Here is a 26,360-nt window from a genome sequence, read left to right on the forward strand (position 1 = left end):
TTCTCACTTTATTTGGAAGACTGGAAATAAATTAGCATGGGGAATCAAAGAAGCGATAAGAAAACTTACCGTCAGATGGCACCACTGTACTATACAGATTTGATCGATAGAATTTCAGATTTCCACACAGTTTCACACACAAAACCTGTAAGAAAAAAATGATTTTTTTTTTCTTTTAGGACAAGTGGGAAAGCTGAAATAAGTGTCTGTACTTGAAGACTGTTTTAACGTTGTATGGCAAGCATGACGAAAACTTCAGCGTCCCACACATACCCAGGTAAGCCCTTAGAGAAGCTCACTAGACCTTTCTGACTGTGTTGTCCCATATGGGAGCCACTAGTCACATGCAGCCATTTAAAGTTAAATCAATTAAAATTAAATAACACTAAAAATTTAGTTTCTCACAGTCAGTCACCTTTGCCACATTTCAACTGCTCTATAGCTCTGGGTCTAGTAGCTACCATATTGGAGAGCACAGAAATAGATCATTTCCATCATCAGAGAAAGTTCTACTGGACGGCACTGCTGGGTCTAGAACATCTGAATGGCTGCCTTACTATGGGATGTATTTTTAGGGTTTGTATTGTATTTTTTCTTATTTATTTATTTATTTATGTTTTGGCTGTGTTGGGTCTTTGTTGCTGCGCACGGGCTTTGTCTAGTTGTGGCGAGCAGGGGCTACTCTTCGTTGTGGTGCGAAGGCTTCTTGTTGCGGAGCACGGGCTCTAGGCGCACAGGCTCAGTAGTTGTGGCTCGCGGGCTCTAGAGCGCAGGCTCAGTAGTTGTGGCTCGCGGGCTCTAGAGCGCAGGCTCAGTAGTTGTGGCGCACGGGCTTAAATTGCTCCGCGGCATGTGGGATCTTCCTGGACCGGGGCTCAAACGCCTGTCCCCTGCACTGGCAGGAGGATTCTTAACCACTGCGCCACCAGAGAAGCCCTGTATTAGATAATTATGGCAGTGGTGGCAAAGACTCCCTCCTCAACCAAACTTTTGTCAGTGTCCTCTAAGCCTGACTAAGCCCCATCCCTGTGCATGTCCTCCAGGAGGCCAGCTTTAGCAAGAATGTTGTTGAGTTAGTTTAGCCAGAACCCCCCAACCCTCAGTATCTGATCAAATTCCTCATCCTCCACTATTCCCCAGGTATTATCTGATCACCCTAGTCTGTCTTCAACAAGAATCCTGCTAGGTCAGGTGAGCAAAGAATTACTCCAATCTCTTTGTATTCCCATCCACTGCCCCTCCAACTCTGCTCGTTGGATATAAATCCCCACTGTTCCCAGTTGTGAAAGGGATGAGCCCAATCTCTCTCCCCTATTACTGTACCAGTCCCCCAGAATAAAGTATACCTTACATTCCTTAACAAGTGTCACGAATAACTTCTCCTTTAACAGTGGTTTGGTGTGTATCCTTCCAAACTTTTTTCCATATAATGCCACCTTTACACGTTGAGTTAAAATTTATGCTAGAGTTTATATAATGCTAAAGACAGTTTATAAGTCATATTCCTAGATGCAAAAGATGATAATTCCTGCTCATAAAGTACTTATGATTTAATGGGCTGATGAACTTTCTCTACTACTATTATCATTTTAGAGGCAACCACTTGACAACCAGGAAATGTTGAAAGAAGGCAGAGTGGCCAGGGAAGAATATTAAAGCTTTCTCAAGCTTTTGCATACCTAAGAATCACCTGGCTACTACAATATTGTCCACTGCTAAACAGACAGGGCTTGTTAAAAACACAGCTTCCTGGACTCCACCTTTACTAGATTTTTGATCTAGTAAGTCTGAGGTAGGGGTATGAGAATTTGCATTTTTAATAAGCCCCAGGGTTATACTGAAGTTACAGGTGTGAAGGTCACCCTTTTGAGTAGCTGGGTTCTAGCAGACCCTCTGAGGCCTTCAGGGCACTATTTCTAATCTTCTGCATAGAATCACTTTGAACTCTAAATTTTAGTGCCGGGACAAGGGTTACTGCCTTCAAATGATATTCAGTATCAGGTCAAAAGATGACTCAGGCTTCTCTTTTATCACATCTTTTTCCTAAATACAATTCTAATCACTTCACACCCTGCTTAAAACCCCAGGGACTTCAACAGTTTCTATAAAGTAGAAAGAACAGTGACCCCAGAGTTCTAAACTCAGTTTAGCCACTTAATAGCTGGAGATCACTGATAAGTCACAGGACTGTGCTTTTGTTCTCTGAAGGGTTAGGTGGGGATAACAACATCTATCTTGCAGAGCAGATATAAAAATTAAACAAACAAAGCGTCAAGCAAGTATAAGGTATGGTCTATGCGCCTCACATGAGCAGTATAGGCCACCTCCCCTCCACAGCTCCACCACTTACTGTTCTCTTACAGCAGGAGCTTAGGCCCCAGGCAGACGAGCTGTGTGCCGCCTTCTTTACCCACTTCTGCCTAGCAAACCCTGTCATCCCCTCCAGGCCCAGCTCAAAGGCCATTTCCTAAGTCTTCCTGCAGAGTCATGATGGTTGAGTGCGAAGTGCACAGGCTTTGCTATCAGAACCAAGCTGGAATTCCAGCTTCAAGACATACCAGCTGCCATGATCTTTGACAGGCAGAGGGTTCAGGAAGAAACGGGTTGTGAGAAAAAGAAGGGGATGAGTTTGGCAGAAAGGAAAGGGAAAGGGAAAGGAAAGAATGTTCATTCCACATATAAGTGATATCATACGGTATTTGTCTTTCTCTTTCTGACTTAACTTCACTTAGTATGATAATCTCTAGCTGTATCCACTGTTTCTGCAAACGGCATTATTTCATTTTTTATGGGGTCACTGTTCTTTCTACTTTATATAAACTGTTGAAGTCCCTGGGGTTTTAAGCAGGGTGTGAAGTGATTAGAATTGTATTTAGGAAAAAGATGTGATAAAAGAGAAGCCTGAGTCATCTTTTGACCTGATACTGAATATCATTTGAAGGCAGTAACCCTTGTCCCAGCACTATAGTTAAAAGAAGGAAAATATCATTAATATGAGAAGATCTGTGTGAGCTTCAAAGTAAAAGGGAGGCAGAAAGGAGATATATAACGACCACATGTTGCGGCCACTTAACAAGATCCGATTGCTTCTAGAGCTATGTCATATTTTATAGTATATATCTTTATTATTATTAACAAAACAAAGATGTAATTCACATTCAAGATTGTGTAAGTTAACACTTAAGTGACAACTCTGCTCCATGCTCAGAAACAACATATGTATCTCCCTGTACCAAAACCAAGACAGAAACAATGTGATAAGCAAGGCTCAAGCAAGTAGAGAGTCTAAGGTTCTGGGTCCTGCAGGGAAAGTGTCTCAATGGAAAATGATGTACTGTTTACAGCACACTTTTTGGGGGTTGGAGGTAGCGGGTGGCAATGTTTTTATTTATTTATCTTTCTTTTTTTAATCAACTTTTTAAATTGAAGTCCAGTTGATTTACAATGTTGTTTTAATTTCTGCTGTACAGTAAAGCGATTCAGTTATACATATATATATACATTCCTTTTCTAAAAAATTATTTTCCATTATGGTTTATCATAGGATATTGAATATAGTTCTCTATGCCATACATTAGGACCCTGTTGTTTATCCATTCTATATATAATAGCTCCCATCTGCTAACCCCAAACTCCCACTCCATCCCTCCCCCACCCCCTCCCCCTTGGCAACCACCAATCTATTCTCTATGTCCGGATTCTGTTTCTATTTCACAGATAGGTTCATTCCACATATAAGTGATATCATACGGTATTTGTCTTTCTCTTTCTGACTTACTTCACTTAGTATTATAATCTCTAGCTATATCCATTGTTTCTGCAAACGGCCTTATTTCATTTTTTATGGCTGAGTAGTATTCCACTGTGCATATGTGCCACATCTTCTTTATCCATTCATCTGTTGATGGACATTTAGGTTGTTTCCATGTCTTGGCTATTGTAAATAGTGCTGCTATGAACATAGGGGTGCATGTATCTTTTTTTGTTTTTATAGTGTTTATTTTATTTTTACTTGTTGACAGTTTTGCTTTATTTATTTTTTATTTATGGCTGTGTTGGGTCTTCGTTTCTGTGCGAGGGCTTTCTCTAGTTGTGGCAAGCGGGGGCCACTCTTCGTCGCGGTGCGCGGGCCTCTCACTATCACGGCCTCTCTTGTTGCAGAGCACAGGCTCCAGACGCGCAGGCTCAGTAATTGTGGCTCACGGGCCCAGCTGCTCCACGGCATATGGGATCTTCCCAGACCAGGGCTCGAACCCGTGTCCCCTGCATTGGCAGGCAGATTCTCAACCACTGAGCCACCAGGGAAGCCCCATGTATCTTTTTGAATTATAATTTCATCTGGATATATGTCCAGGAGTGGGATTGCTGGATCATATGATAATTCTATTTTTAGTTTTCTGAGGAAACCTCCATACTGTTCTCCACAGTGGCTTTACCAACTTACATTCCTACCACCAGTGTAGGAGGGCTCCCTTTTCACCACACCCTCTCCAGCATTTGTTATTTGTAGACTTTTTTCTTTTCAGGAAAGGCATTTTATTTTAAATACAGCAGTGTGTACATGTCAATCCCAAACTCTCAATCTATCCCTTCCCCCACCCCTTCCCCTGGTAATGATAAATTTGATAATTCATCCTCTAAGTCTGTGAGTCTGTTTCTGTTTTGTAGATAAGTTCATTTGTATCTTTTCTTTATTAGATTCCACATATAAGCTATCTTATGATATTTGTCTTTCTCTGTCTGACTTACTTCACTTAGTATGATAATCTCCAGGTCCATCCATTTTGCTGCAAATGGCATTATTTCATTCTTTTTAATGGCTGAGTAATACTTCATCGTATATATGTACCTACTTATCTGTCAGTCGACATTCAGGCTGCTTCCATGTCTTGGCTGTTGTAAACAGTGGCGATGAACATTGAGGTGCATGTATCCTTCTGAACTATGTTTTCCTCTGGATGTATACCCAAGACTGGGATTGCTGGATCATATGCTGGCTCTATTTTTAGTTTTTTTAAGGAACCTCCATACTGTTCTCCATAGTGGCTGTACCAATTTACATTCCTACCAACAGTGTAGGAGGGTTCCCTTTTCTCCATGCCCTCTCCAGCATTTATTGTTTGCAGCTTTTTTGATGATGGCCATTCTGACTGGTGTGAGGTGATATCTCACTGTAGTTTTGACTTGCATTTCTCTAATAACTAGTGACGTTAAGCATCTTTTCATGTGCCTCTTGGCCATCTGTATATATTCTTTGGAGAAATGTCTGAGTAATATTCCACTGTATATATGTACCACATCTTTATCCATTCCTCTGTCGATGGACACTCAGGTTGTTTCCATGTCTTGACTGTTGTACATAGTGCACAGCACACTTTTTCAAGTTATCACATTCTAGTCCTGTTCACTGGTTTGAAGCCATTTTGGAACTACTTGTGAGCTGTAGGTAACTGACAAGTATGTCACTTTTGTCCAATCTGGCAATGATGTAATTGACACCCCACACTAACCCAAACACTGGTTTTATCTCTACTTGCATTCATCTTAACATTCTTTTCTCCATATAAATTTGTGCTGTTTTGATTTTTCCTTTTAACTGGATATTACATCTGCCTGGTTTCCTTCATATCATAAGAGTAAAATAAATTCTTTGACGCGTGTTCATTCTTATAACTGTATGAGAGCCGTATTTTTAACTTTTCCCAAAAATTATCTGTTAATAGTCCAGAACAGAAGAAGTAACTAAGAGTTTGACTCTTTTTGGGTAGGACAGACTAAAGTAGCCCGTGGCAAGATCAAGCCAAGCTTTCCAGTGATCTGAGGACTTGATCTGTGATATCACCAATATCACAGAACCTCCCCGGACAGGGACCTTAAGGTGGCACTTTAAGAACCAATTCTGAGCTCTGGCCACAAAAGCCCGGTTGGAGGCAATATAAAATTACTAGCCAGAAAGGGGTGAGTACAGAATGAAAAATAAACTCCAACTTAGAGTCTGTAATCCAGAATTTTACTATATGAGAAATTAAATGCTAAGAAGGAACCAACAAATTTATTTAGACGATTTCCCTTAATTCCACTTAGGGAAAATAAAAATAAGAGAGTCGTCCAAAACTGACTTTAACACAAATTATATTTGGAGTCTTCAAAGAGATAAAAAGGAGAATTAGCCTCCAGAAAATCAATAAGAAATTATGATACTAAACTGGTAGAAATAAAACAAAAATTAGTAACTTGGATCAACTAATTAGGGATTTCTAAGGCAAAAATGGAGAAAATCTATATACATGTAAAAAACCCAGCTTTAATGAACTAAATAAATTCTAGACTAGATTAAAGTCAATAGAAAAGAAAACTAAGTGAATTAGACAATATTTCACCCAGGTACAACACAGAAAGATACAGAAACTTTAAACCTTTAAAAAGCAATCAATCTCATACACTGCTGGCAAGAATGTAAAATGGTACAACCATTCTGGAAAACCTTTAGCAGTTTCTTATAAAGTTAAACACACACTTCCATGTGACACAGCAATACCACTCCTAGCTGTTTACCCAAGAGAAATGAAAACTTATCTTCATACAACTGTACAAACGCTATTTCATTTTGTCCCTCTAGAGAGCATACTCTCTGGCTGATTACTGTAGTTCCAGCACCTGGAATAGTATAGTAACTGACATACTATAGGGGCTCAATAAATACATGGTAAATGAATGTATGAATATCTTCAAGGTGCTAAGGGAAAATAACTATCAATCTAAAACATTATATTTAGGAACATTACTTAAGTTTGAAGGAAATGAAGAGATTTTCAGATGTACAGAGATCATAGTTTCTTTCCCACACATCTTTGCTAAGGAACCTCCTAGAGAGAAGGGAACTAAACCCAGATGCAGGAGAACACAGTTACAGCCTGAGTTGTGTCCCCAACTTCTCACCAAATTCATATGTTGGAGTCCTAATCCCCAAGACCTCAGAATGTGACTGTATTTTAAAGAGGTAATTAAGTTAAAATGTGGTCATGAGTTTGGGCCCTAATCCAATGTGACTGGTGTCCTTATAAAAAGAGATTTGGACACAGACGTGCGCACACAGAGGAAAACCCTGTGAGGACACAATGAGAAGGCAGCCGTCCACAAGCCACGGAGAGAGGCCTCAGAAGAAACCCACCCTGCCAACACCTTTACCTCGGACTTCTGGCTTCCAGAATTGTGAGAAAGTAAATCTGTTGTTTAAGCTACTGAATCTGAGGAACTCTTGTTATGGAAGCCCTAGGAAACTGATACAAAGCCAAAGCTGTAAAATATGTTGGTAAATAAACTACTTATTGTAAGAAATTTTAAACCATTTTTTTGTGTTAAAAGGAGCGGTAAAGGGCTTCCCTGGTGGCGCAGTGGTTGGGAGTCCGCCTGCCGATGCAGGGGGCGCGGGTTCGTGCCCCGGTCCGGGAGGATCCCGCGTGCCGCGGAGCGGCTGGGCCCGTGGGCCGTGGCCGCTGGGCCTGCGCGTCCGGAGCCTGTGCTCCGCAACGGGAGAGGCCGCGGCGGTGAGAGGCCCGCGTACAGCAAAAAAAAAAAAAAAAATGAGCGGTAAGCTAAACAAGATTTGGCATGCTCTATTCAGTGGATTCTTAGAACCTGTGAAGACCCTTGTCACATTCAGAGGAGGGCAAAGATGGTGAGAAACCTAAGACTTTGTTAGGAAAGTTATAATTGAGTACGTGTATATTAAACACTTAAAGGAAACCATTCAAAGTACAGTCTCTACAGTGGTAGAAAAGGAAAAAGGATAGAACAAGCTTTTTCAAGGAAAGTAGAAAAAGAAGCAAAAAACCCTATAGAAACCAGAAAATTTTTCAAAAAGATGAAAAGAAATGTAATAAAAGCTCATTGTGGAAACTTGGAAAATAGAGAAAATGAGCATCCACAATTCCAGCAACCCCTGACTTATGCCAGCCTTTCCACAGATATATATGCTCATATAATCATAGAGTTGAGAGCTGATCATTAATGTTTTATAAGCATTTTCTTACTTCATTAAAAACTTTCATAAACAAAATAATTAAAATTGCTCCATAGCCACTTATCCTACAGATGTAACAGAATTTATTATTTATATACCTATTGTTGGACATTTCCTTTTTATATACCATTTCTACTAATTTTTTTTCTGTGTCAGAGAGGAATGCATGCTCATTTTAGAAAAATCTATGAATCACAGACTCACAAAAAGAAGAAAATAAAAGTCATCAATAAGGCCATCATCTAGAATTATCAGTTAACACTGATGTATACTTTTTAGTTTATTTTCTATGTATATTGTATTTCGCTTTCACCATTACAACTAAACTGATTCAAAACATCTTTGCACGTAAATCTGTTTGCATTTTTTAATATAAATTTATTTACTTATTTATTTATTTTTATTTCTGGATGCATTGGGTCTTCGTTGCTGTGCGCGGGCTTTCTCTAGTTGCAGCGAGAGGGGGCTACTCTTCGTTGCAGCGCGCGGGCTTCTCATTGTGGTGGCTTCTCTTGTTGCAGAGCATGGGCTCTAGGCGCATGGGCTTCAGTAGTTGTGGCACGTGTGCTCAGTAGCTGTGGCTTGTGGACTCTAGAGCGCAGGCTCAGTAGTTGTGGCGCACAGTCTTAGCTGCTCTGCGGCATGTGGGATCTTCCCGGACCAGGGCTCGAACCCGTGTCCCCTGCATTGGCAGGCGAATTCTTAACCACTGCGCCACCAGGGAAGTCCTTTGTTTGCAATTTTTTTTCTTTAGGGTAGATTCCAGAATGACTGGATCATAAAGTAGTAATAGTTTTAGGATCCTGATAATGTATTATCAAACTTTGGGGGGAACATTTTCTTTCTTTCATGTTGTTGTACTCAGTGGAACACCCAAATTATTAATCTGAACCCAAAGAGGCAAATCTTCATAAGATTCAGAATCAAACAATAACAGACCCGGTTGGGCATCCCTGGAGCAACAAACTGCCCCCTGGAGGCTCCTCCTCAGACAGGCTTACCAGACATCTTCACTGGCACAGCCCACAGGTACCTCAAGCTCAGTACCTCCTGAACAAAGCTCTTTCTTGTTCCTCCATGGACCTGATCTTCTCCTTGATGGATTCACACCACTAATTACTAGTCATTAGATTAGAGGCACAGATAACTAGAGAGTTACCCTAAGCAACTAATATTCCATAAAATAGCTGGTAGACCAGTAGTTACAACTGAACTGTCACTAAGGCCTACTGGTTCTATTTCTTACAGTGCTCTCAAACCCATCCTCTCGCATCTGCCCCCACCTCCACTGCTCTAGTTTAGATCCTCATCATCTCACCCAGATCACTGTAACAGCTTCCTGACTGGCCTCTCCCACCAATCCGTTCCAGATTAAGATCTACTCCGATTTTCTAAAATTACATAAAGTCAAACTATTTCTAGATTTAAAAACCTCTATTTGTTCTCTACTGCAAAGGGAAACAACTCCAAAGAAAGCTTTCCACGAGCTGATTCTTGTCCACTTATCCCGCCTCCCCTTATCATGACCAGCACCGGCCCCCTCCCAACCCTCTATTTCAGATATGCAGAGCGTACTGCCGTTTCTCGAATATGGCACACTGTTCATGCTTCCTTGCCTTCACATTTATTCCCATCCCTGCCTGGAAAGCCCTGCCCAGTGTACCCACCCTGTGCGGCCAACTCTTACACTTAGTGCTTTCATCTTCCCACCGTAAAACCTACAGAACTCCATCTGTTGCCACCATTGCTTCCTTCCCTCCTACTGCAGTCAAGTGACCTTCATTTTCAAAGGTCAATCCCTCCTCAGGTGTTCTCCATCTTATACCTGGCAAAGCTTTCTCAGAATCCTACCTCCCCCTTAATCACTGCCTCTCACACTCTGCAGGTTCAATACAATCAGCAAATATGCTATAATATCTCTCATCTTTAAAAAGTTCCAAACCTTCTAATAACCACATATCCCCCCAGCTTCTGGCCCATTTGTATGTCCTCCTTGGCCAAACTTTTCATTTTGTCTACACTGGTTCATCTTCAACTCCCATTCACTCTTTAAAAAACTGTTTTTCTTCCAGTTTTGTTGAGACTTACAGCACCGTACAAGTTTAAGGTTCCCATTCAGTCAAACAAACTACCAACGAGGGTGGGGCAGGCAAGAGAGGGGTAACAACCTAACTTACGATGTACAAACTATTATGTATAAAATAAATAAGTTACAAAGATGTGCTGTACAGCACAGGGAATATAGCCAATATTTGATAATAACTATAACCAGAGTATAACCTTTAAAAATTTTGAATCACTATGTTGTACACCTGAAACTTATATAATATTGTACAACAACTACACCTCAATAAAAAAAAAAAAACCAACATACTACCAACAGGCTTCTATCTCTAGCCCCTCGACCACATAGCCAGACCCCTCCTGAGATCCAGACTAGGACATCCAAGACCTGACTAACACCTCCCCTCACATAATCACATACATCTGAAAGTGAATTTATCCAGAACGAAACTCTTGATTTCCCCCTGAAACCCCTTCCTCTGGTTCATCTTTCCCTGTAATAACTGACCCGTCACCTCCCTGGCTGTTGAAGTCAAAGCCAGGAGTCATTCTTGAGTCCATCAACTCCATCCACCCATCCATTCTACCTACATAGTTCATCCATTTCTCTCCATTTTCATCGCTAATGCTCCAATCCAGGCCACCATTATCTACTGCAGCAGTTTCCAAACTTGTTCATTTGCTTCTACCCTCGCTGTCCTCCATGCTACCGTCCTCAACGCATCAAAAGTGATCTTCTTAAGATGTAAATAGTATCACCACATTCCTCTGCTTAAAATTCTTCAATGGATGCCCCTTCACACTTCAACAGAATAAAAGCTTGTCACGGCCAGTGAGATGCTACATGACCTAGACACTGCTTGTCTTGCCAATCTCATCTCATTCCCCCCTTCCTCCTCGCTTTCCTTGCTCTGATCCTACTGTCATCCGTCGATTCCTAGAACATGACAAGTTTCTCAAATCTCAGGGGCATAACACGCTGCTCTGTGTTTAGGATGCTTCTCCCCCATTTTCTGTAACCAAATGTTTTACATGCGGCATCTTGTTTAATCTTCATAGAAACCGCATGAGCTACATACTATTACTTCCCATCTTTTTTCCATTCACATGTACTTATTGCTCACTTACCACTTAACTGAACGTGGATATAATAGGAAGTCACTGGAGAACTGGAGTTGACAAACGAGAGCCTGTGGGGCTAATCCAGCATGCCTCTCCCCCACTTTTTTTTTTTTTTTTGCTCAGTTTTAGAACAGTAAAATTGAGCAGAGAGTACAGAGTTCTCATATACTCCTGGCCTTTCATCCAGCACCAGAGTGGTACATCCGTTACAATCCATGAACCTATATTGAACACCTTTATCACCCAAAGTTCATAGTTTACATTAGGGTTCACTCTTGGTGTTGTACCTTCTATGGGTTTTGACACATCCACCATTGTAGTATCACAGGGAGTAGCTTCACTGCCCTAAAAATCCTCTGCTCTGCCTATTCATCTCATCCCTTGCTCCTCCCTAACCCCTGTGGCCACCACAGATCCTCTTACTGCCTCCACAGTTTTGCCTTTTCGAGAATGTCACGTAGTTGGAATCATATAGTATGTAGCCTTTTCAGATTGGCTCCTTTCGCTTCGTAATAGTATGCATTTAAGATTGTTCCATGTCCTTTCATAGCTTGATGGCTCATTTCTTTTTTCTTTACAATTTTTTATTTAAATATATTTGACATACAACATTCTGTAAATTTAAGGGTGCAGCATGTTGATTTGATGCATTTATACACTGTAATATGATTGCCACCGTAGCGATAGTTAGCACCTCTATCACATCACATAAGTATCATTTCTTTTTTGTGGTGGGAATAATTAAGATCTAGTCTCCTAGCAAGTTCAATGCTTGTAACACATTATTGTCTATATTGCTCATTTCTTTTTAATGCTTTAATATTCCTTTGTCTGGATGTACCACAATTTATCTATTGACTAACTTAACTTGAATGCTTCCAATTATGAATTTGGCAATTATGAATAAAGCTTCTATAAACATTTGTGTGCAGGTTATTTCCCATATTTCAATGATCAGAAAACTGAACACAGGGAGGAGCCCCGACTCTTCAAACTGCTTCGCTGTACCGTCACCCTGTGGGAAAAGGGATCCTGGCTCAGGTTATCACACGCTGTGCCCACACCTGTGGGGAGCAGTGGGCTCTATTTCCAGATGAAGAGTAAAGAAGGGATCCTGGGAAGACAGAAACACCTGTTCAAACCAACTCCACACTGTTGAAACCCATGTAAAGAAGGCTCCCAGGTACGAGCGATCTGAACCAGAAGGATAAAATACTAGGTACATCTATTACAAACAAATCTTAAGAAACTGCATTCATGCAATGATGCTGAAACCAATTTATTAATTGTAAATAATTTATCTTTCAGCCAGTATACTCTACTCTTTCAATATGTTTTGTAACAGACTAGAGTAGGACAAGCAAATTAGTCTAGTATCTTCTCTCTGGGTTGTAATCCTTCTTTAGAATTTTGCTCTCAAAAGCATTTCTCTGTTGAATGAAGAAAGGAGGAAAGAAGGAGCGAAGGCAGGGAGGGAGGGATACATATACATACACATACACATACACATACACACACACACACGAATGTAATTTCAGGGGTCCTGCTGAGGTCAGTCCAGAGAACGAAGGATCACTGGCTTAAATGCCAAGTGGTCAGGGGGATATAAATGTGGCCTTGGGCTTCCCTGGTGGTGTAGTGGTTGAGAGTCCGCCTGCCGATGCAGGGGACACGGGTTCGTGCCTCGGTCCGGGAAGATCCCACATGCTGTGGAGCGCCTAGGCCCATGAGCCATGGCCGCTGAGCCTGCGCATCCGCAGCCTGTGCTCCGCAACGGGAGAGGCCACAGCAGTGAGGCCCGCGTACCACCAAAAAAAAAAAAAAAAAAAAAAAAATGTGGCCTGGCTGAGAATCTACAGTCAGTAAGTGAAAGTTATTATTGGTTGCTAGCCAAGTGCTATATGCTGTTATTACTGTTTCTTTTGTTTCAATCATGTTGCATATTATCTACTCTTCTCGGTCTGCTCAGATCAAAAAGAAAAATTTATTTTAACAGTGATGATTCACGTAGTACCTGAAAGAGACTGGAGTATTAATTAAGACAACTGCCTAGTGTGTGCTACAAAATGCAATTTTTGTTGGGCAGATTTAAAATATAAATCTAGAGACAAGTCAGAAGAGAACATCAAAAGAGAGTTGCTATATAGGAGTTTGATTTTTGTTTTTGTCCAGAGAAGCAAAAAGAAATCATGAAAGCTTGGAGCTCAGTGTGAGGTTCTACAAAAAATCATGATGCACCACAGGGTGGAAGACTAATGAACCCAAGGATAAGCTTCAAAGCAAAACAATTATGTAACCAAGGAGTTTATCTGCTTGCTTCAAACATTCCACAGAACTCCACTGTAGGTGGTACATAAAATATGGTTTAAAATGACTGAATTTCATTCTTTTTTTATGCTTGTATTTTACCCATTTCCTTGTTCAACATTTCTTCTGCATTCTTATTCCTTCCATGTTAAATTTTGCTCACTAGAACTTTGATTAGTGCCTTCACTGAGAGCCTATGTATGAGTAGTAAACCCTCAGTCTATGTTATAAATTCAATTTCTGTCCTTTTCCTCTTCAGTTTAATCTGTTTACATTTAATTGTTGGTTCAGATAAATTTGGATATCTGTCACCTTATTTTGTGCTTTCTGTTTACCCTGATTTTCTTTTGCTTCCTTCTTTCTTATCTCCTAATAATTTAACTGTTTCTTTAGACTCCTTTATCTCTCTTTATTGGTTTGGAAGTATATGGGTTTTGATTTTTTCTTCTATCCTTTTAGTGTTTGCCCTTTATATTCTGAGACATTCTTACTTGGCTTAGTGTGTAAAGTTAATTTCTCTACCCTATGGTTGAATAGGATCTTAGACAGTATCAATCACAATTAATGAATTATTTTGACCTTATTTTTTTAGAACACCCAAATTAGCATCTCATGTTGTTTTATATAGTGATTGTTTCTTAAGATTCATCTGTAAGTTTTCCAACTATTTTGCTCTCCATTTCTTCTTACATCCTGTTTGTTTATGTGTTCAATTTCATGCTTCCTGAGAAGAACTTTCCTGAGAAGTAAGAATCTTTTAAGCTCTTAAACTTAATGCTGTTGAAAGTAACAGTTTGCTGGATATAAAGTTCCAAGTTGTTACTTCCCCTCAGAACTTTGAAGACATTCCTTTGCCTTCTGTCGTCTATTATCACATCTTCTGTAAATTTAAGACTTTCTGAAAGATTTTCTTCCATCTTTCTAATTCTGGGGTTCTACAGCTTCCCCAAAGTGTGTCAGGTACAGATCTAATTTCATTTTCCTGCTTGGGATTCATTCTATTTAATTTAAAGATTCATTTTGAGAAGGGTCCTCATGGGGAGAGGAGTGGCCCGAAGTGGCGAGTCTGAATCCAAGCGTGGCTAGAGGGCGTCCACGCAGAGGGGCAGCTGGCAGGGGTGTGTCGGAACCTAAGCATGGCAAGGAGGCTGTCCACATAGTGTAAGGGGGATTAGTGGGGGGGCCAGCAGAACCTGAATGGGAGTGAAGAGGGCATCCACATGGAAGGTAGGCTCAGAAGCAGGTGTTGGAGCCCAAATCGGGTGAGGAAGGCATCTATGCAGGAAAGGACTAGTGGCAGAGATGAGAGGCTTGTCACATACCGGAAAACTTACCAAACAAGCAAAAATATCAAGAATAATGGAAGCCAGATTTATTCTGTCAAAGAAGGGAGCTACACTATGGCAAGTGAGAAAACTGGAATGAACCCTGTAGTACTGGAATGAAACTGGAAGTACTAGTATGAATTCATGGTTTTTGTTTTGTTTTTTGCGGTACGCGGGCCTCTCACTGTTGTGGCCTCTCCCGTTGCGGAGCACAGGTTCCAGACGCGCAGGCTCAGTGGCCATGGCTCATGGGCCCAGCCGCTCCGCGGCATGTGGGATCTTCCCGGACCGGGGCACGAACCCATGTCCCCTACATCGGCAGGCGGACTCTCAACCACTGCGCCACCAGGGAAGCCCCATGGTTTTTAATATGTAAAAATATAAATAAATAAAACCAACAAAATAAATATAGTACTTCAAAAAAGATTGAATGTATATGTGTATATAAATGAAAAAGACTTAAATTTTATATATTTACATTTTTACATAAATAAAAATATATTAAAAAAAGTTTGAAGGGGACTGTGAACAGTAACTCCCAATAATGAGCATATGTGGCATCCAGTTCTTAGCTTCTAAATACAATTCTTATCCAAAGGGAACAAGAGCTCCTTGAAGAAACGGCTAATTCCAGGGCTGGGCCATGGAAAGGACAAGATGAGCTTGGAAAGCAAGGAAGTGCTCAATGAATGATGGGAGACATAGCAAAAGGACACACCAGTCAGCTTGAAGGGAGTCTCAATGATCAAATGTGGAACGACTTGGGCATTAAAACAAATACTGATAGTAACAGATTATAATCCATTGAAGAAAATAGGAAACCATGAGCCCACTCTGATATAATTAAGTAAATAAATGAATTTAAAGTTTGATAAGGAACAAGATGTTTACAAGGTTTTAATATGCCTCCACACAAAAGCATTAATACCAAAGGAAAAACGGTAACTGCAAAGGTAAGAAGTCTGGCAGACACCACCTCAGTCAAGTGATCAAAGTGCACACTATCAGTCATGGGGAAAACTGACATCGTGCAGTAAGAAAGAATACATGCAACACTTCTGTGATATTCCTGACAAAGATGAATCAAACATCTTTGATTTGAATTCACACCTGAATCAAACACCAAGGGAACACCTGACAAACCCAAACAGACATTCTACAAAATAACTGTAATCTTCAAAAGAGTCAAAATCGTTCAAAGTCAAGGAAAGAATGTGATACAGTTCCAGATTGGAGATAAGACAACTAAATACAACTGTGACTCTGAACTTTTTGCAGTAGAGAACATTATTGGGAAAACTGGCAAAATTTGCACACAGTCTAAGAATTAAGATAGTGGTAATGTTAGTTTTCTGATTTTGATGGCCTTTTATGGTTAAGTTGGAGAATGTTCTTGCGCTTGAGAGGGAATGGCATGTCAACAACTTTATTCTCAAATTGTTCAGAAACAAAGCATTCATACAGCTTTTCTACAAGCTTGCAATTGTTTCAAAATAAAACAGTGCAAAAAACAATAGGTTTAGACAAACACCAAGATTACCATTTATAGAGAGAAGTGACCTATTAACAAGGGGTCAAACATTTTTTGCATGCCACTGGGAAACTATGATTACTTAGGGAACTGGCATCCTTCTGACAAATGTCAGTAAAGCTTAAAGGAGAAATTATCGTATTTATCCTACAACAACCCTTTCTCAGAAGGATATTATTAAAAGACCATTCTGAAAATCTTACACAAACCCACCACACACACAGAATTAATTTCAAGACTGACTCAACCCAAACCGAGCTCGTTCTTTCAATTTACATCCTGCTTATGACCCATCTTGAGAAGTCTATCAGCTATTGTACTAACCCAGTCAGGGGCTCACATTTCCAGGACAGCATCAGTTACTTGTAAAGTAAACTGACCTATACAGTCAAATTTGAGTAATACTGCTTCTCTTGGATGTTAACAAATGATCAATTATTTTAGTATTAAAGTCTAGTAGAGAGTATATCACAATAACTCTACTACATGCCATTTCACTAAAAATACATCGGGGAGTGTGACTGAAGGAAAAAATCAGTTTAAAACAAATTCACTGTTTTCATCCCTTTAAGGTAGCAATAGCAGTTTTTTGTGCTCCAACCTTATATTCTAGATGCATTAAGAAAATGTCAAGTATCAAGAAGTAGAAAATATGGCCTAAAAAGAAGTCTAGCTCATTTGAAAAGGAAAAAGATGCAGCAGCCTGACTTAGAAGAGGAAACAACTTTTTTTTTAAGAGTAACCAACACATTTTATTTATTTATTTATTTATTTTTATTTTTTATTATTATTTTTTTTTTGCGGTACGCGGGCCTCTCACTGTTGTGGCCTCTCCCGTTGCGGAGCACAGGCTCCGGACGCGCAGGCTCAGCGGCCATGGCTCACGGGCCCAGCCGCTCCGTGGCATGTGGGAGCTTCCCAGACTGGGGCACGAACCCGTGAACCCCGCATCGGCAGGCGGACTCTCAACCACTGCGCCACCAGGGAAGCCCTATTTATTTATTTTTAACATCTGTATTGGAGCATAATTGCTTTACAATGTTGTGTTAGTTGCTGCTGTATAACAAAGTGAATCAGCTGTATGTATACGTATATTCCCATATCGCCTCCCTCTTGCGTCTCTCCCCCACCTTCCCTATCCCACCCCTCTAAGTGGACACAAAGTACTGAGCTGATGTCCCCGTGAGATGCGGCTGCTTCCCACTAGCTATCTGTTTTACATTTGGTAGTGTATATATGTCCATGCCACTCTCTCACTTCTTCCCAGCTTACCCTTCCCCCTCTCCATATCCTCAAGTCCATTCTCTACATCTGCGTCTTTATTCCTGTCCTGCCCCTAGGTTCGTCAGAACATTTTTTTTTTTTTAGACTCCATATATATGTGTTAGCATACGGTATTTGTTTTTCTCTTTCTGACTTACTTCACTCTGTATGACAGACTCTAGGTCCATCCACCTCACTACAAATAACTCAATTTTGTTTCTTCTTATGGCTGAGTAATATTCCATTGTATATATGTGCCACATCTTCTTTACCCATTCGTCTGTCGATGGACACTTAGGTTGCTTCCATGTCCTAGCTATTGTAAATAGCGCTGCAATGAACATTGTGGTACATGACTCTTTTTGAATTATGGTTTTCTCAGGGTATATGCCCAGTAGTGGGATTGCTGGGTCCTCCATAGTAGCTGTATCAATTTACATTCCCACCAACAGTGCAAGAGGGTTCCCTTTTCTCCACACCCTCTCCAGCATTTATTGTTTGAAGATTTTTTAATGATGGCCATTCTGACCGGTGTGAGGTGATACCACATTATAGTTTTGATCTGCATTTCTCTAATGATTAGTGATGTTGAGCATCCTTTCATATGTCTGTTGGCAGTCTGTATATCTTCTTTGGAGAAATTAGGTCGATTTAGGTCCTCTGCCCATTTTTGGATTGGGTTGCTTCTTTTTGTTTTTTGATGTTGAGCTGCATGAGCTGCTTGTATATTGTGGGGATTAATCCTTTGTCAGTTGATTCATTTGAAAATATTTTCTCCCATTCTGAGGGGTGTCTTTTCGTCTTGTTTACGGTTTCCTTTGCTGTGCAAAAGCTCTGAAGTTTCATTAGGTCCCGTTTGTTCATTTTTGTTTTTATTTCCATTTCTCTAGGAGATGGGTCAAAAAGGATCTTGCTGTGATGTATGTCACAGAGTGTTCTGCCTATGTCTTCCTCTAAGAGTTTTACAGTGTCTGACGTTAAATTTAGGTTTTTAATCCATTTTGAGTTTATTTTTGTGTACGGTGTTAGGGAGTGTTCTAATTTCATTCTTTTACATGTAGCTGTCCAGTTTTCCCAGCACCACTTATTGAAGAGGCTGCCTTTTCTCCATTGTATATTCTTGGCTCCTTTATCAAAGATAAGGTGTGACCATATGTATGGGTTTATCTCTGGGCTTTCTATCCTGTTCCATTGATCTATATTTTTGTTTTTCTGCCAGTACCATACTGTCTTGAATACTGTAGCTTTGTAGTACAGCCCGAAGACAGGGAGCCTGATTCCTCCCGCTCCGTTTTTCTTTCTCAAGATTGCTTTGGCTATTCGGGGTCTTTTTGTTTCCATACAAATTGTGAAATTTTTTGTTCTAGTTCTGTGAAAAACGCCACTGGTCGTTTGATAGGGATTGCACTGAATCTGTAGATTGCTTTGGGTAGTGTAGTCATTGTCACAGTGTGGATTCTTCAATACGCAAATCAATGTGATACACCATATTAACAAACTGAAGGATAAAAACCGTATGATAATCCCAATAGATGCAGAAAAAGCCTCTGACAAAATTCAACACCGATTTACGATAAAAGGAAACAACTTTTTGACGTGGGGTGAAGAAGAGATACTGATGTATAATGGACAACAGCAGGAACTAGCCTAATTTGCATAATGAATATAAATCAGGGAGTAGCCGTTTATATTTAAATTTCTTAGCTGAAAGACAACAGTGATACACTGATACAGAAAAACAAAATCAGAGTACTTCCAAATATAAGCATTTTTAGAAGGACTTTAATTACTCTACTACAAAAGCACTCCATGTGACACTAGTGTCAGTATGAGGCTTTCAACAACAATGCGGTGCTACAATTTGCCCTTTCCACAGCCACAAGTGTAAACTCCATTAATATTGCTTCTTTTCAGGGACTGTTTAATTGTATCCCATAGATATCAGTAGATCGTGTAATTTACTTTAAAAATATTTAAGACAGAAGCTGGAAACGGGATAAGAAAAAGCAACAGACTTGGTTCCTAACATTTGGCTGTTCGAAACTATCAAATGGTGAGCTCTTATCACCTTTAAAGATATTCAAAATAACATGGCTCGAGGTCTAAAAACAACTCCAGAAATGAGTCATAGTATTTTACCAAGTCAATGTAATTATTCTCTATTTTACCAAACTAAAAATATTTATTTAGATACATATGGTCTAGTATGTATATACTTATATTATAGATTTACGTATATTTATAGAGTATATATGTAATATGTATATATTTATATACATATTAGAATGAATACATATACACACATATTTGTTTATAGTCACAACTTCATATATTGCAAAAGTACTTGAAGATCTCTCTATGACAAAAGTGATAGTTCCATAATGGGAAACAAACAGGCGCTATATAAAGGGAACATATCAGGATTTCTTTAGCAAGCACAGAATTCCAGTCTACCACACACTCTGCTGTGGGGGACGTGGAAGTGACTGCTCCCAGGAGTGACAGAAGCTGTGCAGCAGACCCCTTTGCACCGGAGATCTGGATGTTTAGGAAACTGATCAATGAAACCGCAGTATACAATGTCTGAAAGGATGGAGTCTTCCAGTCAACAGTTAATTCAACAAACATTTACTGAGTATCTGCTATGTGCTGAGTGACCAAACTCTTTCAAACTTCTGCACCAATCCAGCCATCCTTCCCTGCCTTCTTACTGTTACAGGGATGAAGTCTTTCTGTGTCCCCCTAAGGCTAACACATTTCCCCTGAGCTTGGGATTCCATCCCTTCCTGCTACACTAGAGACTTCACTTTTCCCAATTCGATCATCAGCAGGTAAGCCTGCTCAAGCCTCTCCTACCTTCTGACTGGCTTCCTTCCATCCCCATCCGCCTCTTCCCTTCTTAGCTGAGTGACTCGAAAGGGTTGGTCACATTTGCTGTCTTACCTCTTCAGCTTTCACTCATTCTCTGCCTACTGCAACCCGGCTTTTGTTTCATCGTTTCACTGAAATTATTACAGAAGGCTACTGCTCTCCTTGTCTCTGAAGCAAACGAAAACTCCTTAGTCACTGACTTCACAGAAGCAATCGTCACTCTTGATCACTCCTTGAAACATTCTCTTTTTTGGCTTCCATGATACCATGTTCCCTTGGATCTCTGGTCACATCCTCTCAGTCAGCCTCCTTTAGAGCGTCTTTGTCTTGTCATCCTTTAAATGCTGGGGCTTCCCAGAGTTCCACTATATGCTACCCTCTCTCACCTGACTCTATGAATTCTCTATGGGGAGTCTCGCCTAGTCACATGGCTTCAACGACAGTATTTTCCTGATGATTCAAAGCTATATGTATCCCCAATTCAGAGCCTCTCTTCATGCATTTAATTTGTGTACATGATGAAATCTTTTAGGATATCTACCTAGCTCATACAATCTCCCAGTTTCTAAAAACTGCCTCTCATTCTACCTAGAGTGTAGCAATGATAGGATGCCCCAAACCAGGTCTGTAATATGTGAGCCCCAGTCCCTTCATCACAACTGAATAGACATCTGCTCCAAGTTGCGCCGACCAGATTCCCATGCCAGGAATCTGACTGAGGCTGAATCTGTGTTCAAACTGGAATTCTCAAACACTGCTGGTGAGTGTGTAAACTACAACTTTGAAAACTGGCAGTATCTCCAAATACATACATACCTAATGACCCAGCAATTCCACTCCTAGACATAAACCAAGAGAAATAATCGCATATGTGCTCAAAAGACAAACGTTAAGAACATTCATAGAAGCACTCCCTATAATAAGCAAACATTGGAAACTACAGAAATCTCCATCATCAGTACAATGAATAAATGGAGATATGTTCATCAGATGGAATATTATAGCAGTGCAACAACATGGATGAATCTCACAAATATTCTAAGCAAAACGGTACAAAAGAGTATATGCTCTAAGATTCCGTTTATATAAATTTCAGGAAATATAATTTATATAAATGCAGGAAAAGATGAAAGAAAAGTAATCTATGGTGTTAGAAGGCAGGATGGTGGTTATAATTCAGGGTTTATGCAGTGACTAAAAGGGAGCGTCAGGGGGCTTCTAGGGTGCTGGTAATATTCTGTTTCTTGATCCGGTTTTAATAGCATAGGTATGTTCACTCTGTGAAAATGCATTTAATTTATGCACGATGCACTTCCTATATGCATGTTATTGTTCAAGATTCTCAGCTAAATCTGAACTGGAATCCTGAACTGAGATTTAAATTCTCCTTTGTGATAAGTCTTTACAGTAACAGATTTAGTACAGGAATAATGAGAGTAAGTATAGTAATGGAGAGAACAAATAAAGTATAATAGAGCCCCAGAGAAAGAAATCATTTAGGAAGAAAAACTTTACATGGGAGGTGCCTTTCAGATAAGAACATTTACCAATTTCTTGCTCCTTATCTAGGCTAATTATTGTCAAGAATTCTCTCAAAGGAAGAGAATCAAGACTTGAGAGGTCTAGCCAGATGGAGCTAATCAAGTCGTCTTCCTGGCTTTGATGCCTGGGTGTCTGAAATGATAGAAGGCTGAGGGCCCCATGGGGTAGCACTGCTGGCAACCCCACTCAAGTTCTGCAAACCAACACACAAGATGCTTTCAATCTATTCCACTGCAGGTGTATTTAATGACACAGTCACAGTTTCTTTTAAAATTTTCTTGTAAAATATTATGTTCTATTCAAATAAATGCAAAACAAAAGACTTCAACTGAAAGCCAGCGTGATTTAAACTTTAACAGGTTCTGTTAAAGTTTAATGCTTCTGTCATTTCTAATGTTATGAATTTATAATTATATATTTCATTTTGGACTCCTTCCTAAAACACAATGTATGCATTTCTATCTTATGTCTGCCTCTTACAGCTCTGCTTTCTAACCTCACATCTTACTGCCTCCATCATTAGTTTGGAGTATCAGCCTCAGGGCCTGACATTCACTTGGCCACCACACCCTGACACCTATCAAGATAGTGCTGAAACAGAAACTGGCAATGACAGAAGACTCCAAGGGGATCAAAAATAAAAAGCAACTAAAAATATCATCACTACTTAGTGAGTCACCCCTGAAAATAACTATACAGCAGAACACATCTTTTGGCAAGATGCTCATTTAGGTCTACTGGCATCTAGTAATTTATTTTAGGAAAGAAAGAAAACAGAAAGGAAACCGACACAGAGATCTAATTAAATCTAGAAAAGATGATTATTTTTTAAGGTGGTTCAGTGAAACCATAATATGCAATCCAATGACAATTAGCCCAACACATAATGGCAGAGTGAATATGAGTTTAGTTTACTGTCCCACAGTAGGGACAGAACACTGTCTGTGCCCTCAAGAAGCCAGCCCTCTGGCTGTGAAGACAACATAACCTCAGAAGGAAAAAACTGTGTGTAACTTGGTTGCTAAGGGGCATGGGGCAGATTACATGTGCAACAGTCTTTCAGAGGAGAAAAACATTCATTGAATATGCTAGGCCTAGAAGACAGATAGAAGTGTAAAGGAGGAAAGGCCTGGGAGAAGGTACCTAACATGAGAAGCAGGCACTCACACAGTGAGGGAATGGAGAACAGAGAACTGATGAGTTTGATGCAGGAAAAGATGAAATAAAGTATTTAATAAAATAGAATTGAGTTTCCTTTTGATCTGTCATAGGTGAAAACAGCATTGTTTTTAACAATAGAAGTTCACTATTTCAGTATATAAAAGCTCGTTAGACTTAGATTTCTTACATTTTGAATTTAGCAAGGTGCAGTTAAAGTTTATTTAAATGCAATATAAGGTTAAGAGGCTTGTAAAGGAAAGAATGGCAAAAAAAAAAAAAAAAAAAAAGAATTATCTCAGAAACTGCTTAATCTATTAAGGAGACAGAGTGTAGTGAAGCAGGAAAGTAATGCAGAGGCATCAGCTCACTAAGGCTTTTATCTGGTTGGTTCTTTCACTGATTCACTCTAGCTATGTTCTCTTGGGCAAATCCCAAAACTTCTTCCAAGACCTGTTCAAGGGTATAATTAATAAGTTAAATAGATAAGTGGTTTCAAATTTTTTTTTAAATGTGAAACCCTTGAACGTCCAAATCTATTTCTACCCAGGAGGAATATATAAAATAGACACATGAGAAACTGCTCTGGAAGACCACAGCCCCAGTGACCGGACGACCCTGTGACTCTCCCTAACCCATCCCACCACTTTTGCCTCCCGTAATATGTAGCCCCAGAGATATTTTCCAAGCCCGTAGGTCCCTCTGGAACATAAGTTATAAGTCTCCAGACTACACATTCCCAGAGGCCTTTCTAGTTTAAGATGGGGGGGCTGGGGGGTTGTTCCTCTTATCGAGTGAAATCACAAGTAGTAGTTAGTTGGTAGAGAGGAAAGATGTTAAATAATACAAACATACCTTAAACATTTTAATTTTAACCCAAACCAAATAAGTGTTCAATCATTTGCCAATATTTTGTTGTAAGGTTAAATTCTTTCCTTTGAGAGGGAATCCATTGATTGTATTCTGCAAAAACCATATCCATAAGATACCATCTGACACCTCCAGTTTCTGTTTCTTTAGAGAAAGACCTTTAAGACCCCTCAGAAGCAATCTGAGTTCAGAGTCTTTCTAGATTTTCATGATTTTTGTTCCTAGGCTTTCACTGATGGCTTGCCAACGTCTAACTCAACAACAGATTTGAGTAACTCATACTCATCAAATTGTCCAAAGTATTTCACTTAATTATCATAGAGATAACTCTTACAGTCATATTTCTTTGGTTTATATACATTTAAAGTACATAATTACAATAACAAATACAACTAATAAACATGCTTGGGAACCAACAGTTAATTCGTGGTAAGTCAGCAATTCAATTGACGGGAACAGCCTTAAGAATTAAGCATGCCTGTATGTTTTACAGATGGAAGGAATAAGTATAAGTGGGATTTGGTTAAGAGGAATTTGATTAAATGGATAGTAGAGAGCATTTTTACTGTGCATAAGTCTATCAAAATTAAACATTTTAGAAGCTGCTGTTTATATGTAATTGTGTGTTAATTATACATTATTTCATTAATTGAATTGCTAAATAAAGAGTTGGGTTTGCAAGATTCTCTACTTGTCAACACCATTAACTTAGTAAGCATTCCTGAATACACTTAAAAACAATTACATGTAAAAGTCTTGTGGTAGCCAGCTTCCAAAATGGTCCCCTCAAATCCCTACAACCTAGCCATTCACACCCTTGTGTAATGCCCTCCTGCACTGAATTAGGGCTGACCTGAGTGGCCAACGCAATACCACAGAAGTGATGGGGTGTGAATTCTGAGGCATAAAAGGCACTGTAGCTTCTGCCTAGTCTCTTGGATCACTCTCTCTGGGGGAAGCCAGCAGCACATGATGAGAATGTCCAAGAAACCCAGCGGAGAGGCCAATGTGAAAAGGAACTGAGGCCTCCAGCCAACAGCCAGCCACGTGAGCCTTCAGGTGACGGCAGCTCCAGCAGACCTGCAACCTCACGGGAGACGCTGAGCTAGAACTGCCTGTCCAAACTGCTCCTCAATTCCTGCCACACAGAAACCAGGAAAGTTAACAAATTATTTTCATTTTAAGCTACTTAGTTTTGGGGTGAATTGTTATGCAGGTCTATGATAAATCTAAAATTCTCACTGTTTTAGGTCTTTTTAGGTTAAACTTATCTAGTTTAAAAAAGTGAGAAATTCATCCTCTAAACTTAGGGGTCAGCAAACTATGGCCCCTGAGCCTTTTTTTTTTTTTTTTAATTTAAAAGGTTGTTTTTAAAAAATGAAGAAGAATGTGCAACAGACGCCATATGTGGCCCACAAAGTCTGAAATATTTACTATTTGGCCTTTTACCGAAAAAGAGTGCTGACCTCTGCTATAAACTCCAGTAATGGAGGCAAGTACTGCTTTGAGTTCATCGTCCGCATCCTAGTGGGCTCTAATAACACTCATCTAGGCTGATGAAGAGTGGAGGACTCAGGAGAGGCTTCTTTCCCCTAGGCTGAGATTCAGACACCTTCGAAGAGGCTGTGGCTATTGGCTACGTGAGAAACATGCAGCTGCTGGTGGCACAGAAACTTCCAGGAGAGCACCAGCCAGAGCTGGGCTGTGCAAGGGGCCTGCCGTTTGTCAAGACCAGCTCTCTCAGTGGGAAGAATGCAGCCTCGGATACAGCTGAAGCTGCTGAAGAAATAGCTGGCAGGTGAGGAGACAAAGGCTCCAGGGTGTTGCTTAGATTGGTCTGTGAGGACCCCTGAGCTCTTGCACTAAAGAACGGAAATTCAGACCTGGGAAGAGAAGCACAGGTGACCTCTGAACAACGCATGTGGGTTAGGGGATCCCTCTGCACAGAGGAAAATCCACACATAACTTACAGTCAGCCTTCCACACCATCCTCAGGTCCTCCGCATCCATGGGTTCTACCAATTGCAGATCATATAGCACTGTAGTACTTACTATTGAAAAGCATCCCCATATAATTGGACCCACACAGTTCAAACCCCTGTTGTTCAAGGGTCAGCTGTACTTCCTGCTACTCTCACCTTGTATTGGGCTGTACCCTGCAGATCTACAAGGCTTGCACTTGCTCAGCTTTAAGACCGAAGAAAGAGCCCAGAGTCAGCGACAGAGACATCAATGGTTTAATGGATGGGAGAGCTTACACGTCTGAAGCAAGGTCCTGGAGCAA

At 40.2% G+C, this 26,360-nt stretch overlaps 1 protein-coding gene across 1 annotated transcript in view; it reads right to left on the minus strand.

Moving 5' to 3' along the window:
* MCUB (mitochondrial calcium uniporter dominant negative subunit beta) overlaps positions 1–26,360 on the minus strand; it is a 94,919-nt gene that overhangs the window by 20,647 nt on the left and 47,912 nt on the right. The window contains 1 exon segment of the mRNA XM_007463231.1: positions 70–145. Within this exon segment, the coding sequence (XP_007463293.1) occupies positions 70–145 (76 nt within the window).

Source organism: Lipotes vexillifer, unplaced genomic scaffold (genome assembly GCF_000442215.2).
Source record: "Lipotes vexillifer unplaced genomic scaffold, Lipotes_vexillifer_v1.1 scaffold769, whole genome shotgun sequence".
Lineage (NCBI taxonomy): Eukaryota > Metazoa > Chordata > Mammalia > Artiodactyla > Lipotidae > Lipotes > Lipotes vexillifer.